This window comes from Bos indicus x Bos taurus, chromosome 2 (assembly GCF_003369695.1).
Source record: "Bos indicus x Bos taurus breed Angus x Brahman F1 hybrid chromosome 2, Bos_hybrid_MaternalHap_v2.0, whole genome shotgun sequence".
In the NCBI taxonomy this organism is placed as follows: domain Eukaryota; kingdom Metazoa; phylum Chordata; class Mammalia; order Artiodactyla; family Bovidae; genus Bos; species Bos indicus x Bos taurus.
Genome location: NC_040077.1, coordinates 132,164,653 through 132,181,544, shown reverse-complemented (window position 1 = coordinate 132,181,544; position 16,892 = coordinate 132,164,653). Strand labels below are relative to the sequence as shown.

At 47.4% G+C, this 16,892-nt stretch overlaps 1 protein-coding gene across 4 annotated transcripts; it reads right to left on the bottom strand.

Moving 5' to 3' along the window:
- Positions 1 to 1,732: 1,732 nt before the first annotated feature.
- On the bottom strand, positions 1,733 to 9,297 carry LOC113879886 (group IID secretory phospholipase A2-like). Of its 4 annotated transcripts, XM_027521717.1 has the most exons (5): positions 9,205 to 9,278; positions 8,252 to 8,403; positions 5,657 to 5,801; positions 3,796 to 3,902; positions 1,733 to 2,055 (listed from the first exon to the last, which is right to left on the bottom strand). In XM_027521717.1, exons 2-5 carry the CDS (start codon positions 8,289 to 8,291, stop codon positions 1,904 to 1,906), a joined length of 444 nt encoding a protein of 147 aa, XP_027377518.1. In that variant the 5' UTR covers positions 8,292 to 8,403; positions 9,205 to 9,278; the 3' UTR covers positions 1,733 to 1,903. The 4 variants fall into 4 exon arrangements, with proteins under 4 accessions (XP_027377518.1, XP_027377510.1, XP_027377531.1 ...); XM_027521709.1 differs by lacking the exon at positions 8,252 to 8,403 and having other exon boundaries at positions 9,205 to 9,297; XM_027521725.1 differs by lacking the exons at positions 1,733 to 2,055; positions 8,252 to 8,403 and adding an exon at positions 3,169 to 3,209 and having other exon boundaries at positions 9,205 to 9,297.
- Between the last annotated feature and the right edge of the window lie 7,595 nt (positions 9,298 to 16,892).

Below are 16,892 nucleotides of genomic sequence, written 5' to 3'. Positions count from 1 at the left end.
GCAGAGAAGGTGCAGAGTTCTAGCCACTGGACTGCCAATAAAGACCTTGGAATCTGAACCTGGCACCCATAGTTCTTAGCCTCTACTATGCTCTCCGGCATGAGCCTCTGAGCTTCACGCAGATGGAAAACCACTCGGTCAGCTCTTTCACAGATGTGTGTCACAGCCCGGATGGTGTGGGTGGCTCCAGGTGCCCCGGCCATGTAGCTAATCCTTTATGAATGACAGGTGGGACTTCTTGTAAGAATATATTCACCATCTATCCATTCATCCAATGAAGGCAGATTCCCTAACTGCCAAGCCTGGGATGAGAATTCTTGGGCAAGGGAATGATTTATTGAGGAAGTTCCTTAGGGAGAAACCTGTAGGAGAAGAGGAAAACAGGGCAGCCAGGGCACAGATCCAGACGTCTAGGCTGAGCCCAGGAAGAGCCCTGGGGCACGCCGTGTATGACCCAGATGGCCTTGCATCAGGCGAGGAGAGGGCGGTTATGCCCTCCACAGTGTCATTCTCCCAACTCACTGGTTAGAGGTGGGCGAGGAGGGGTGGGTGATGGGCAGGGTGGCACCCAGCAGCCTGGAGGCAATCCTCAAGAGAAGGAGGCCGAAGTGCGCACTTGGCAGCTGACCCCTGGGTTGGGGACCTGGGCCACGAGGGGATCTGGGTGGGGCCTGAACACCACCTGCCCCCACCTCCATCTCTTCTCTGGGGGCTCTTTGATTCCAAAGCATTGACTGCACACCTATCACCTGGGGGAGCAGAGGAAGCAGAGATGAGAGTGACGTGGACTCCACCCTCCCGGAGCTCCAGTCTGCTCAGAGCGGCCCAGACAATCACACACCACTCAAGTGGGAGCTCGGCAAGGTGAAGACACATAAAGTGCTGTGGGAGCTTGCGGGCAGGAGTGAACCCTTGGAACTGGAGAGGAATTCGCCGGGCAAGACTGTAGTAAGTAGCCCTTGGACCCCGAGGAGCCTCAGGTGGGCTTAGCTACCTGGGGGACAGCAGGCCAGTGGAGCGTCGCTGCAGAAGTCCAGGTTGAGCAAATGCCTGGCAGTCAGAGAGGAAAGAGTGCCCAGAAGTCCCATGGCCTGCAGACCTGGAGCCCAGGGAGCTTGGTCTAGTCCTTGCCTCGAAAAGTATTTACTGAACCCCTCTGGGCTCGGGTACTGCTTTGGCCACCAGAGCTGCAATGAGTCCAAGACAAGCATTAGCCAAGTCTGCAAGGGTCCCCAAGGCTCCAAGGGACAGGGACACACTGCCAGGTAGTAACGGGTCCCAGACACCCTGCCTGCTGCCCCCCGCCCTGTCCTGGATGTGCAGAGCCTTGGGGTTGTGGTTTTTTTTTTTTTTCATGTATTTATTTTTAATTGGAGGATAACTGTTTTGTAATATTGTGTTGGTTTCTGCCACACATCAGCATGAATCAGCCATAGGTACACATGTGTCCTGTGATGACTGGAGGGGTGGGATGGAGGGGGAGGCAGGACTCAGGGCCTTGGGGTTTGAAGAAGCAGAGTCCCATGGACAGAAAGATCCATATCGCCCTTTACAGAGGCCACTCTGGCAGCTGCTTGGATGGTGTTTTACGGGTGGGGGGAGCCCCGAGGGGCCTGGTGAGTGGTCATGAAGGGAGAACCTGCCCCACCCTGGCCACAGACCCTGCCCCCATTGCCCACTGCTTTGCCCCAAACACACACACACCCTGTCGGCTCCCTGGCCTTGTTTTTTCCTAAGATCTCAATCCACCCTCGGAACAGACAGCCTGGGAGATTCAGAAGGTCCAAGAGGCAAGCGGGAGCTAGGGGCGAGGCCAAGCCCCTTCCTCTTCCAGGAGTGCTTTAAAGGCTCCAGGCGGGGGTCGGGGCTGTGGCCAGTGGTCCTGGGGGGCCTTCCCCAGAGCTCAAGATGCAGGGGGACAGGCTAGAGTCTCGCCCTCGCATCTGGACAGACGACGCAGGTGATTCTTGTAGGTGTTCAGGTTCCGCTGCAGGCAGAAGGCCAACGTCTTGTCACAGGCGCACAGCTGCTGCTCACACCAGCTCCCCTTGGTGGCTGCGAGGGGGTGGAGGAGGGCACTTAAGCGGTCTGCCCCTTCCTGTGGTAGCGTGGGTCGTCGCCCCTGGAAGGGAGCTGCTGAAGGCAGCTCAGCCCTCGTCCACCCTTCGGTGCCCTTCCCGGGTCCTTGGACTCTGGCTCTGTGACCTTGGGCATGGGGTGTGACCTCCCTTTGTGCCATTGGTCCTTCGTTCATTCATCCGTTCAGTAAGCACCTGAGCACCTGTCCTTCGGGAGTCTTAGGAGGGAGAGGAGAACAGAATGGACACCCGAGTTCACACTCCCCTGGGGTGGGGCGGGGGTGGGCAAATGTCAGAGAAGCGTGTGGTCGTTGTTGTTCAGTGGCTCAGTCCTGTCTGACTCTTTGTGACCCCACGGATGGCAGCATGCCAGGCCTCCCTGCCCTTCACAGAAGTGAGTGCAACTGTGCTTACCCGGAAGTAAGGAACAAGACAGGGCCTCTGAGCTGGTAACTGATGGGACTGACTGACTGTCAAAAGCCATTTGAGCTGAGATCAGAAGAGTGAGCTGTTGCTCCTACTCTGGAAAGCCAGGGTGGAGGAGAGGGACTGTTCCTGGCAGAAGGAACAGCATGTGCAAAGACTCTGAGGAAAGACAGACCATGGTGCTTCAGATTCACCATCTGTCAAATGGGGATAAGAGAGCCGGACCTACTGTATAGCATGGGGAACTCTGCTCAGTATTTTGTAATAATCTATAAGGGAAAAGATTATGTATACATACATATATATATATATTCAGATTAAAATAAGAAGGCAAAGCCTTTAGCACATAGTAAGTGGTCTATAAATGTTGGCCATTTCAGTTGTTGCCACTAAGTTCTCAGTTGACAGGGACAGCTGGTGAGCCCATTCAGCTTCTAGCCCCGGGACTTGCTGCCTTTCTCCGTGCGTGGACCCTGGGGCTTGGTGACCTGGGTTACAGCCCAGGCTTTCTCATTTGTAGCTGTGTGACCCTGAGCAAACAGTGCACTCTAGTTTCAGTTTTCTTGTCAGTAAAATGGAGATCAGGGCTTCCCAGGTGGCTCAGAATTTGCCTGCCAAGCAGGAGACATGGGCTCAAGTCCTGGGTCAGGAAGATCCCCGAGCAAGGAAATGGCAACACACTCCAGTATTTTTGCCTGGGAAATCCTGTGGACAGAGCAGATGGGCGGGTCACACGTCATGGGGTTGCGAAGAGTAAGATGTGACTTAGCGACCAAGAACAACAAGAAAGTGATCACCGGGGTGGTGCTGCCTCCTATCTGGGTTGCTCTTGAACCCATGATGATGAAAAAATGAACACTAACCTCAGTAGCCAGAGAATTCATCAAGCATGCATCTGCAGGGCACCTTATGTCTCCTCCTATTTTAGTTTTTGAATTAACTTTATGGAGCAGAATGCTATTATCATCCTGAATTTCCAGAGGAGGATCCTGAGGTTCAGAGAAGTTAAGCAAAGTGTTCAAGGTCACACAGCTGGTCGGTGGTGGGTCTGGGATCTAAGCTGAGGTCTGGCAGCCTTCCAGATCCTAAAGGGGTCAGAGTGCCTATGGGACCTCTCCGTACTTCTACCCCTATTGCTGCCTCTCCTTCACAGCCCAGATATTGAACTGGATATATGAGAAAAACAGAGAGGCTGAGCAGCTTGTGCTTTGTCACACAGCATACGAAAGCAATGTGTGTGATAACTCCTTTGCTCAGCCTCCTACTCCAACCCTGAGGCCCAGGCACTCACAACACTGGACTTTCCCCTGGAAAAAGGTGTAGTCATAGTGGTCGAAGCTGATGTCACAGTTGTCAGATTTCAGGTGACGGTAGCAGCAGTCATGTTCATGGCAGCACCTGGCAGGAGAGGACAGGAGGTGGGTGAGTCCTTGGCTGACTTGAGTCTCAGGTTGCCCCTGCCTCAGAGCAGAAACTGCGTATCTGCCTCGGAAGTCAAGACCTGCCAGGGTCTAATCTTCTTTCTAGCTAAAACTTCTCGAGTGCTTCCTGTGTACCAGGTGGTGGTTTAGTCTCTAAGGCGTGTCTGACTCTTGCGAACCCATGGACCGTAGCCCGCCAGGATCCTCTGTCCATGTGATTCTCCAGGCAAGAATACTGGGGTGGGTTGCCATTTCCTTCTCCAGGGGCTCTTCCTGACCCAGGAATCGAACCCGGGTCTCCAGCATTGCAGGAAGATTGTTTACCATCTGAACTATGAGGAAGATTCCCTCCTGTGTACCAGGCACCTGCTCTACCTAGGAATTCTCTCTTAATCCTTTTGGCCGCTCTGGGATAGAGGTACTAGCATTATCCCCATTGCACAAATGAGGAAACTGAGGCTCTGGGAGGTCAGGCCACATGCCCAGGATCATACAGCCTGTATGTGGTAGGTGAGGGTGCTGGCCTCGGGCCTGGCTGGCTCTCATCCCTCCTCTGGCAGATCCCTGGGTTGCTGTGAAAACCAGTGAGATCGTGGCAAAATGAAGTGGGGCTTTTTAAAAACAATGTTCAACGGCAATGGGAAGTGTCTGTGGCTCTTCTAACTAGTTTGGGGTTGAGAGTGCAAGACAGACTTCAGAAAGTCTGAAAACCCTCCAGAAGGGCTGGGGCTGGATCGGAGCTCAGTGGAGTTCCTAGCAGGGAAAAATATGAGAACATTCAGGTAAGACCTAAATCAAATCCCTTGTGATTATACAGTGCAGGTGATTAATAGATTCAAGGGATTCGATCTGATAGACACAGTGCCTTGAAGAACAGCTATGGGCTGTGGTTCGGAACATTATACAGGAGGTGGTAACCAAAATCATCCCAAAGAAAAAGATATGTAAGAAATTAAAATAGTTGTCTGAGGATACCTTACAAATAGCTGAGAAAAGAAGAGAAGCGAAAGGCAAAAGACAAAGGGAAAGATATTTCCAAATCAATGCAGAGTTCCAGAAAGAGCAAGGAGAGATAAGAAAGCCTTCCTCAGTGATCAATGCAAAGAAATAGAGGAAAACAACAGAATATGAAGGACCAGAGATCTCATCAACAAAATTGGAGACACCATGGGAATATTGCATGCAAAGATGGGCACAATAAAGGACAGAAATGGTACGGACCTAACAGAAGTGAAAGAGATTAAGAAGACGTGGCAAGAACACACAGAAGAACTATACAAAAAAGGACTTAATAACCTGGATAACCACCACAGTGTGATCACTGACCTACAGCCAGACATCCTGTTGTGTGACGTCAAGTAGGCCTTAGGAAGCTTTACTAGAAACAAAGCTATTGGAAGTGATGGAATTCCAGTTGAACTCTTTCAAACCCTAAAAGATGATGCTGTAAAAGTACTACACTCAATAAGCCAGGGAAATTTGGAAAACAGCAGTGGCCACAGGACTGAAAAAGTCAGGTTTCGTTCTGATCCCAAGGAAAGGCAATGCCGAAGAATGTTCAAACTACTGCACAATTGTGCTCGCTTCACATGCTAGCAAGGTAATGCTCAAACTCCTTCAGGCTAGGCTTCAACAGCACATGGCACCAGATGAATAAAAGGATGGAGAAGAAGCAGGAGGGGAAAAGGGAGGGTCCCTGGGGAGAGGCAGAGCACGATTGGGAGGCATTACCAGTCTGTGGCATCTCTGGGTTGGCCTTGGCCACCAATTCTGCAGTAACAGCCATAGGATGAATAGAAGAAGATGGGGATCTTCCCCGTCACTTGTCTGACCATCTCGTTCAGGTCCAGTATGTCGGCCTCGGCTGGAGCCACACCTGCCAAGGAGCCCAGCCACAAGGAGAGGACGTGAGTCTCAGGGAGTCCAGGGGCTGCAGGCCTGGCACCTCTGCTCTGCCTGGGCCAAACCAATGACCTTGGATAATAAAGTAACAACAAACACTACGGCTATTGGAAATATAATGACAGTTGGTAACTGATTACCATGGATTGGAAATATAATGACAATTGGTAACTGATTACCATGGATCTTTTCATGTGGAGACCTACTGACTCCTTCCTTTCCATGAGAGACTCTTTTTTTTTTTAATCCTTTTATTTTGGTTTATTCTCAATGTAGAGGAAAGTTGCCAAGATCATATAAAGAGATCTCATACACCTCCCCATTCAGTTTCCTCTCATCATGGTATATGTATGAAAACTAAGAAGCCAGTATTGGAACCATAAATGCTGTTTTTAATCTCCATTTTAGGGATGAACACACTGAGGCTCAGTAACTTGTTCCAGGTCATGGTAGCTGGTAAACAGAGGAGCAGGATTAAAGCCCAGGGCAGTCTGGTTCTGCTCTGTCTCTGGGTCACAGTCTATAGTAGGAAGACACTCCCCCCACCACCCCTGACTCCCACCACAGCCCATAGAGAATCCACACATTAAACAGTATGCCTGGGGGCTTCCCTGATGGCTCAGTGGTAAAGAATATGCCTGCCAGTGCAGGAGACACGGGTTCAATCCCTGGTCCAGGAAGAGCCCTCGTGCCGAGGAGCAGCTAAGCCCGTGCGCCACAGCTGTCGTGCCTGGGAGCCACAACTACAGAGCCCACGGGCTGCAGTTACTGAAACCTACACCCCCTAGAACCTTCCTTCCACAACAAGAGACCCCCCTGTGCTGAGAAGCCCACACACCGCTACTAGAGAGAAACCTCACCCAGCAACGGAGACCCATCAATCCCAGAAATAAAATAAAATAAATAAAATCATTTTTTTAAAAAGCCTCTTTAAAAAACTATGCATGGCTCTTGTGGGAAGCAGCATGATTTAGAAATCAATGTTTTTCATGAATATTTTTCACTTCAGTCATAATATCTGCTGGTGAGAATTGATCATTAAGGAAATTCATTTTGTTGGGAGAGAGGAATGCATTATATTGAGTTAGGAGAAATAAAATATATTAAGCCAGTGAGTTCAGGGAAGAATTTGGGAGAAACAGATGAGATGCGAAAGGGACTGGAATGTACCTGTGTGCAACCTCAGGAGATGACCAAGAACACAGATGGAGCCCAGAGTCTCAGACAGACTGGGCTGAGGAGGCCCCTTCGGGTGACCCTAGTTTTGGAAGCTCACCCCCCACCCTCAAGTAAATGGTGTTATAATGAAGCTCTCAAATAAAGTGAGTAATAAGCAGGGGAGAGCCCTAAACTAGGGAAAGCTGGGGCTGGGATGAACTCATGCAGTGGGCCGGGGGTGCCATCAGAAGCAGGTTGCTTGCCTTGTGAAGAAGATAGTTACTCAGTGGTGCCCAACTCTTTGCAACCCATGGACTGTAGCCTGCTAGGCGCCTCTGTCCATGGGATGCTCCGGGAAAGAATACTGGAGTGGATAGCATTCTGTTCTCCAGGGGATCTTCCCGACCCCGGGATCGGATCTGGGTCCATTTCAGTCAGACGCTTTATTGTCTGAGCCACCAGGGCTGCAGCTAGACAGTGACTGGTAGAGTCTGGGACTCGCAGGTGGGTCGTGTCCCAGTGTGTGGAAGTCCACATTGCCACTCTCGTCTGCCATGGTGGCTCTAGCTCTACAGATGTTAAAGAGAAACCTTACTAATTTTGACTGTGCTGAGGAATGGCCCCAGGCCCCTTGGAACCCCAGATTTGGTGATAAGGCCCCAGAAACAGCCCACGGCCAAGAGAGTTAACATGCACCCAATAAGCCAGCCAGGGATCTGAATTCGGAATCTCACCTTTTTGCTGAACCTCCATCCCCTTGTGCACCCCAAGTTTAGACCTTTCTATTCCAGCTTAGAAGTAGCCATGCAAATTCACGCCTGAATTCTGCAGCTGTTCCTCGCCAAGCAAACAAATTCAGCTTTGATTCGGGGTGCTTTCAGTGGTCTTATTTCTCACAGTTTTACAGTGAGGTCAACCCAGTCCTTGGGATCGAGGAGCTCAACTTGTGGTCAAGAGGGCTTCAGGACACTGACTTAGCTTAACAGTGATTCCTGCCTTGGTTGCTTTTCCCATCCTCAGCTGTCACTTAGGAGGATGGAGCCCCCTCTCCCAAGGGTTAGTGACAGTGGCAGGGGCCATGTCACTACTAACTCATGCATGCACTTTGTGTGAAGTTACTTCTCGCTAACTGTTACTTACACTTGCTAAGGTTTTGTATATATTTTGTCATTAGAGTCCTTCTAACAACCCAATGAAAAGCATGTTATTGTGCCCACTTTACAGATGAGGATATAGAGGGGTAGGGGGACTTGGCCAAGGTCATACCACTGGAAGCTGATGGGCCAGCATCTGAATGCAGGTTCATCTGTGTATTTCATCTCTACACCATATTGCCTCTTTGCATCTGAGAGATGAATTTGTGCAGCTTGATTGCAGTTTTCCTAATGGTTTTCACTGTAACCTGCTGATGTGTTCCTCTAGGGAATTTGGGAGTCCCCAAAACAACATAAAGCACATTAAAAAATGAAATGCAAATCCTTTCTCATATCACATATTCTGAGATGGATCAACAAGTAAAAACTCCAGTTTCCTAGCAACCAGATTTGCAACATTTCATCGATTAAAGATCAGGTGGAAACTTCACCATTTCCCAATGGACCACAGAGCCCCCAGGGTCAAGGGAGCTGAAAGGGTTCTAAAAATGTAGTGGTTTATCACTAAGTCGTGTTCAATTCTTTCGACCCCATGGACTCTAGCCTGCTAGGCTCTGCTGTCCATGGGATTTCCCAGGCAAGGATACTGGAGTGGATTGCCATTTTCTTCTCCAGGGGATCTTGCCAACCCAGGGATGGAACTTTGGTCTCTTGCATTGCAGGCTGATTCTTTACTGACTGAGCCACTAGGAAAGCCCCCTAAAAGTGTGGAGAGGTGTGCATATGTAAGAGATTACTATTATGTAGTCAGAGGGACACAGGAGAGCAGATCCATTTCTGTAGTTTGTGTCCGAGTACCACAGACGTCAGTTCAGCTGGAGCCCAGTTTCTGAACTTCTAGTTTCCCGCCTTTGCCTGCCACATAGCTTGGCCACCCACAGCTCTCTGACTGAAGCCACTGTTCCAGGGGATTGAGCCACTGACGACTCCTTGCAGGGGGCCGAATAGTGGGGGACTGGTACCGGGGCAGTGACGATCAGCACAGCAGCTCAGTTTAGGAAAGAGATACAGGGCATCCCAGCTTCCCTCCCCGCCTTCCCGGCCGTGGGTGGTGTCCCCACTTACCAGCAAAGACCAGCAGTGCGCAGAGCAGGGAGAGGCCCATGACCCCAGCACAGAGCAGTGGAGGCAGCGACTGGAAGTCCCTTGTGAGCCAGCAGCCCCTTATATCAGATGGGCCCTGCTCGCTGAGCTCGCCCCCCACCCTCCCAGCTTCCGCTCTGCCGGAGGTCACCCATGCTCTTTGTGTTTCCTCTTTTCTGGCAATGCGGAGTTTTATTTCTGTTTTCAATATCTTTAAAAAATGTTTTTGATTGCATGTTTGGCATAGAAGATTTGGAGAACTTGAACAACTAGAAGCAATTTAAAATCATTTGTGAATCCATTCATCACCATTAATTTTTTCAATGAAATTGACATAACATTGTGTAAATTTAAGTGTACAATATATTGATGTGATATATTTATATATCATGACCTTGTGTTAGTGCAGCAATAACTAGAATTTCTATCACATCACATAATTACAATTTTTCTTTGTGGCTGGAATAATTAAGATCTAGTCTCTAGGCAAGTTTGGTGATTATGACACAACATTGTTGTCTATATTCACTGTACTGTCTAGGACTTATTTACTACTTGTTGCAAGTTCGTACACTTATACAATACTTATCCTAGCCCCCCACCCCCGACCCCACTTTCTGTAACCACCATTTTACTCTCTATTTTAACATGTTTGTACACACACACACATATGCACAAACGGCATCTTCTTTACGCACTCATCCATTGATGGGTGCTTAAGTTGTTTCCATCATTAACATCTTGGTGTCAATGTTATCCTGGCTCTATTACTCTCTGTATATATCTTTCCACACTGTTCCCTGACCAAATTAGGTAAACATTACAGGTAGTACGTTGTAGTCTGTCTTTTCATTTACTAAAATAACTTGAATATATTTCTATGTTGTTAAATCATCTCCTGCAGATTTTGAAAGGTAACCTTGTATGCCATTCATTTAAAGAATCCCCTATTGTTGAGAATATGGGTTATTTCCAATATCATACTATTCTAGACCACACAGCAGGACAGTAAAAGAACTCTTTGAGATGAAATCTCATCCCTGCCCAGAATCATTTCTATAGGGTGTACTCCTGAAGTGGGCTTGCTGAGTCAAAGCACACCTACAATTTGAAGGCAATTGACATGTGTTGACAACTTACCCTGCAGAAGGTCTGCCCCAGTTTAAAATGGGACTCCTAATGAGGCAAATGACGTGGACCCAGCCCAACTAGGGTGGAGGTGCTGATGGCAAGACATGCTTGACATTACAAATGGGTAGTCTGCTGCAAACACTCTACCAGTAACCCCTAAGGTTTGCCAGAGAGTCCACGAGAGCAGAAACTGAGCTTCTTTGGTGCCTGTCAGATGGCTGTTCAAGAGCATAGAGCACAGGCTGACCTCTTTGCTGCCAGCTAACTGGTCTACCCAAAAAAAGTCAGGTCAAGGCTGGGTGATCTCCCTCTCCCTCTTCCCTGTCTCTTTAAAATCTAATTTTCCTTTATTCCTAGACTCAGTCATTAACTGATCATCTCATACATGAAAAAGCAATCTGCATGCAAAATACTAAGCAGCAAATACATGAAGTCTCTCTGGCATAGTCTTGGGCATGCCTCCCCCATGTGTGCTCTGTAGCCATATGCTCTTTCCCTTTATGCTCTGACCACTGTGGGACCTTCCTGTGCACTCTTCTAGGCCTGTGGTTACCCTTCTGAGCCCCAGGTTCCCCCTGAGTTGGTCTCAATCAGGCAGAAGCAAAAGTGGCCAGGACTTCTGCTGATTCCAGAAGTCTTTGCCATAGTGGGAGAGAAGACTTGATAGATGCTGCAAAAAGTCTTCAAAATCTGCTGTCCCAGACATTCCCATAGGTCCCAGGGCACAGTTCAAAGGGAACACATTCAAACTCTAGCTTCTTGTCCTACCATCTTGGGACCCTGGGCAAGTCATTTGACCTCAAGAGCCTTGCTTTCCTCATGTGCAGAACGTGGACAATGTGGAGGCAACCGTCCCTCTCTCCTCTGATGGTCGTGGGCTTTAGAGACCACATGCACACAACACATTGCGTGCAACACACCCTCAGAGAGAATGCCGTTATGGTGACCACACACAGATTATGTAGCATCACATGGAGACAAAGAGGCCGGCGTTCCAGATGCTTCCCGGGAGAAAGCTGCTCAGCTCCGTGTCTTCCATTTTCTCACGCGTGAAACAGGGTGGTGAGAGTGTTACGGAACCAAACTTGAGTCCACTTGCCCAGAAAAGCCAGTCTATTGACTTCAAGTCATGGTGAAGTAAAGAGCATTGTTTACTGCAGGGCACCAAGCAAGCAGTCCAGACAGCTAATGCTGAGTTCAGTTCAGTTCAGTCGCTCAGTCGTGTCCAACTCTTTCTCAAAAGGCCTGAATTCCCATGGTGGCTTTCAGGGAAGGCTTTAAAGACAGGCTGAGGGGAAGGGGTTTGGGGGTGTGTGGTCAGCCTGTGGGCATTCTTATGATTGGTTGGTGATAAGAGAACTAAGGGGTCAATATTGTCAACCTTCTGGTTCCAGTCGTCTGGGGTCTATGTGCTTGTGACAGCTTACATACAGTTGACTTCTTCCACGTGGTGATGTCTGTGAAACAGTTCATACGATTGGCTCAGAACAGCCCTTAAGGAGGAACTAAAGGTCCTCCAGTTTGCTTAATGGCTAAACTATTATTGTTTTTGTCCTGCTTGACTGTTTTCTTTTGGCTTTGCATTTTTCTTACTTTTCTGATTAAATGTATTCTTTGGAACTGGGGGAAGACCTAGGAGGTTAAAGTTTTTTTACATAGGTGAGAGGCAGGTGGAAGACTCAAGTGGGGGCAGGTGTCCTGGGAAAGCACCATAGGGTCCAGCTTGGTTACCATAGCACCTGCTTCATAGACTTGTGGGAATTAAATGAGGTGATATGGGGACAGAGCTCCGTCAGTAGCCAGAAACCAACAAATGTGAGCTACGGTGACTCCCCCCACCATCATCTTCATCTGCACCTTCGCTGCTTAAAATGAACAGAATAAATAGCTAAGCTTTGCTTTTACATTGTCTAATCTGCATTAATCCTCTCCAGTCGTCTTCTCAGTGTATTTGTTTCTCTCCAAAAATTTGATCCAGTTTTTTTTTTTTTTTTTTTAAATATCTCCACATCCAAGGAGTGGTGGCTGCACGGGCACAGGAGGGCCGAGAGGAGCTACTCCACATTCAAGGTCAGGAGGGGCAGGGGTGAGGAGATACCCCTCGTCCAAGGTAAGGAGCAGTGGCTGCGCTTTGCTGGAACAACCGTGACGAGATACCCCACATTCAAGGTAAGAGAAACCCAAGTCAGACGGTAGGTGTTGCAAGAGGGCATCAGAGGGCAGACACACTGAAACCATAATCAAAGAAAACTAGTCAATCTAATCACACTAGGACCACAGCCTTGTCTAACTCAATGAAACTAAGCCATGCCTCTGGGGCCACCCAAGACTGGCGGCTCATGGTGGAGAGGTCTGATAGAATGTGGTCCACTGGAGAAGGGAATGGCAAACCACTTCAGTATTCTTGCCTTGAGAACCCCATTAACAGTATGAAAAGGTAAAAAGGTAGGACACTGAAAGAGGAAGTCCCCATGTCAGTAGGTGCCCAATATGCTGCTGGAGATCAGTGGAGAAATAACTCCAGAAAGAATGAAGGGATGGAGCCAACGCAAAAACAATATCCAGTTGTGGATGGGACTGGTGATAGAAGCAAGGTCCGATGCTGTAAAGAGCAATATTGCACAGGAACCTGAAATGTTAGGTCCATGAATCAAGGCAAATTGGAAGTGGTCAAATAGGAGATGGCAAGAGTGAATGCCAACATTCTAGGAATCAGCGAACTAAAATGGCCTGGAATGGGTGAATTTAACTCAGATGACCATTATATCTACTACTGTGGGCAGGAATCCCTTAGAAGAAATGGAGTAGCCATCATGGTCAACAAAAGAGTCCAAAATGCAGTACTTGGATGCAATCTCAAAAATGACAGAATGATCTCTGTTCGTTTCCAAGGCAAACCATTCAGTACCAGAGTAATCCAAGCCTATGCCCCGACCAGTAATGCTGAAGAAGCTGAAGTTGAACGGTTCTATGAAGACCTACAAGACCTTTTAGAACTAACACCCAAAAAAGGTGTTCTTTTCATTATAGGGGACTGGAATGCAAAAGTAGGAAGTCAGGAAACACCTGGAGTAACAGGCAAATTTGGCCTTGGGGCATGGAATGGAGCAGGCCAAAGGCTAATAGAGTTTTGCCAAGAGAACACACTGGTCATAGCAAACACTCTCTTCCAACAAGACAAGAGAAGACTCTATACATGGACATCACCAGATGGTCAACACTGAAATCAGATTGATTATATTCTTTGCAGCCAAAGATGGAGAAGCTCTATCCAGTCAGCAAAAACAAGACCGAGAACTGACTGTGGCTCAGATCATGAAATCCTTATTGCCAAATTCAGACTGAAATTGAAGAAAGTGGAGAAAACCACTAGACCATTCAGGTATGACCTAAATCAAATCCTTTATGATTATACAGTGGAAGTGAGAAATAGATTTAAGGGCCTAGATCTGATAGATAGAGTGCCTGATGAACTATTGACTGAGGTTTGTGACATTGCACAGGAGACAGGGATCAAGACCATCCCCATGGAAAAGAAAAGCAAAAAAGCAAAATGGCTGTCTGGGGAGGCCATACAAATAGCTGTGAAAAGAAGGAATCAAAAAGCAAAGGAGAAAAGGAAAGATATAAGCATCTGAATGCAGTGTTCCAAAGAATAGCAAGAAGAGATAAGAAAGCCTTCTTCAGTGATCAATTCAAAGAAATAGAGGAAAACAACAAAATGGGAAAGAGTAGAGAATCTTCAAGAAAATTAGAGATAACAAGGGAACATTTCGTGCAAAGACGGGCTTAAAAAGGACAGAAATAATATGGACCTAACAGAAGCAGAAGATATTAAGAAGAGGTGGCAAGAATACACAGAAGAACTGTACAAAAAAGATCTTCACAACCAAGATGATCATGATGGTGTGATCACTCACCTAGAGCCACACGTCCTGGAATGTGAAGTCAAGTGGGCCTTAGAAAGCATCACTATGAACAAAGCTAGAGGAGGTGATGGAATTGCAGTTGAGCTATTTCAAATCCTGAAAGATGATGCTGTGAAAGTGCTGCACTCAATATGCCAGCAAACTTGGAAAACTCAGCAGTGGACACAGGACTGGAAAAGGTCAGTTTTCATCCCAATACCAAAGAAAGGCAATGTTAAAGAATGCTCAAACTACTGCACAATTGTACTCATCTCACACGCTAGTAAAGTAATGCTCAAAATTCTCCAAGCATGGCTTCAGCAATACGTGAACCCTGAACTTTCAGATGTTCAAGCTGGATTGAGAAAAGGCAGAGGAACCAGAGATCAAATTGCCAACATCTGCTGGATCATGGAAAAAGCAAGAGAGTTCCAGAAAAACATCTATTTCTGCTTTATTGACTATGCCAAAGCCTTTGACTGTATGGATCACAATCAACTGTGGAAAATTCTGAAAGAGATGGGAATACCAGACCACCTGACCTGCATCTTGAGAAACCTATATGCAGGTCAGGAAGCAACAGTTAGAACTGGACATGGAATGACAAACTGGTTCCAAATAGGAAAAGGAGTACGTCAAGGCTGTATATTGTCACCTGCTTATTTAACTTCTATGCAGAGTACATCACGAGAAAAGTTGGGCTGGAAGAAGCACAAGCTGGAATAAAGATTGCTGGGAGAAATATCAATAACTTCAGGTATTCAGATCACAGCACTCTTATGGCAGAAAGTGAAGAGGAACTAAAAAGCCTCTTGATGAATGTGAAAGATAAGTGTGAAAAAGTGGTCTTAAAGCTCAACATTTAGAAAACGAAGATCATGGCATCTGATCCCATCACATCATGGCAAATAGATGGGGAAACAGTGGAATCAGTGTCAGACTTTATTTTTGGGGGCTCCAAAATCACTGCAGATGGTGTCTGCAGCCATGAAATTAAAAGACGCTTACTCCTTGGAAGGAAAGTTATGACCAACCTAAATAGCATATTGAAAAGCAGAGACATTACTTTGCCAACAAAGGTCCATCTAGTCAAGGCTATGGTTTTTCCAGTGGTCATGCATGGATGTGAGAGTTTGACTGTGGAGAAAGCTGAGCACCAAAGAACTGATGCTTTTGAACTGTGGTGTTGGAGAAGACTCTTGAGAGTCCCATGAACTGCAAGGAGAACTGCAAGGAGATCCAACCAGTCCATTCTAAAGATCAGTCCCGGGTGTACTTTGGAAGGACTGATGCTAAAGCTGAAACTCCAGTACTTTGGCCACCTCATGCGAAGAGTTGACTCATTGGACAAGACTCTGATGCTGGGAGGGATTGGGGGCAGGAGGAAAAGGGGACGACAGAGGATGAGATGGCTGGATGGCATCACCAACTCGATGGACATGACTTTGAGTGAACTCGGGAGCTGGTGATGGACAGGGAGGCCTGGCGTGCTGCCATTCATGGGGTCACAAAGAGTCGGACTCGACTGAGTGACTGAACTGAACTGAACTGAACTGATGTTTCTAATTGGCTTCCCTGGTGACTCAGACAGTAAAGAGTCTGCCTGCAGTGCAGGAGACCCAGGTTCGATCCCTGGGTCAGGAAGATCCTGTGAAGAAGGAAATGGCAACCTGCTTCAGTATTCTTACCTGGAAAATCCCATGGACAGAGGAGCCTGGCGGGCTACAGTCCATTGGATCGCAAAAAGTCAGACACGACTGAGCTACTTCCCTTTCTTTTTCTATGTTTCTAATTAACAGGCTCAAGCTTTCTCTATTTTCTTAAACATAGAGAATATAGGTGTAAGAATGTCTTATATGTTTATCTACTAATCCTATCATTTTGTTCCCAGGTCTGTTTCTATAGATTTTTTTTTCATAATAACTTTTAGTCTCCATTGCTCATGGTTCTAGGAAAAACTTTAGGGACTTCCCTGAGGGTCCAGTGATTAGGATCTGAGCTTCCACTACACGGGGCGCTGGTTTGATCCCTGTTTGGGGAACTAAGGTCCCCCATGCTATGTGGCCAAAGAAAAGAAGAGAAAAGACTATGATAATAATAAATCTTTGTCTATTTTAAAAGGGAAGTGTCTTTAAACTAGATTTCCAGAAGTGAAATTGCTGAATCAGAAGATAGAAATGTTCTTAGAGTTCTTCCTTTTTCTGAAATTGGTTGAAATTTTGAAACTCCCTAGCTTTTGGCTCCATCAGCAGCATATAATAGATGGAACCAATCATCTGCTGAGCCTTTCCAGCAAACCTGAGTTTTCACTTCCTTGGAAACAGAGGAGACACACTTGGTGATACTGTTCGCCCATGATCCATCGAGATCTCCAGGTGGAGGATGGAAGGAAGCAGGAGAGGGCTTAGACCCTGACGTGCAAATTCTATTAAGAATAGTTACCATCAGCTGGGGCCCAGCGAGGTTAGGAACCTGCCCAGAGTCATACAGCAGCAGGTGAGTGGCAGAATTTGGGTCAGAACACAGGTCAGCCAGAGCTGCCCCTACTACATGCTGGGCACTGTTCTAAGTGGTTCACACAGAGTAAGTGCAAAGAGGAACTGCCGGGATCCCCATGATACAGATGAGTCT

What these genes read in the sequence shown, in the direction of transcription:
- LOC113879886 (XM_027521709.1), bottom strand. Translation starts at nt 9,244, where the DNA reads ATGGGCCTCTCCCTGCTCTGCGCACTGCTGGTCTTTGCTG. An exon ending in CCCAGAGATGCCACAGACTG is followed by an intron (nt 3,903 to 5,656) that starts GTAATGCCTCCC and finishes CTCTCCTGCCAG; the next exon opens with GTGCTGCCATGAACATGACT. An exon ending in CCAGGGGAAAGTCCAGTGTT is followed by an intron (nt 2,056 to 3,795) that starts GTGAGTGCCTGG and finishes ACCCCCTCGCAG; the next exon opens with CCACCAAGGGGAGCTGGTGT.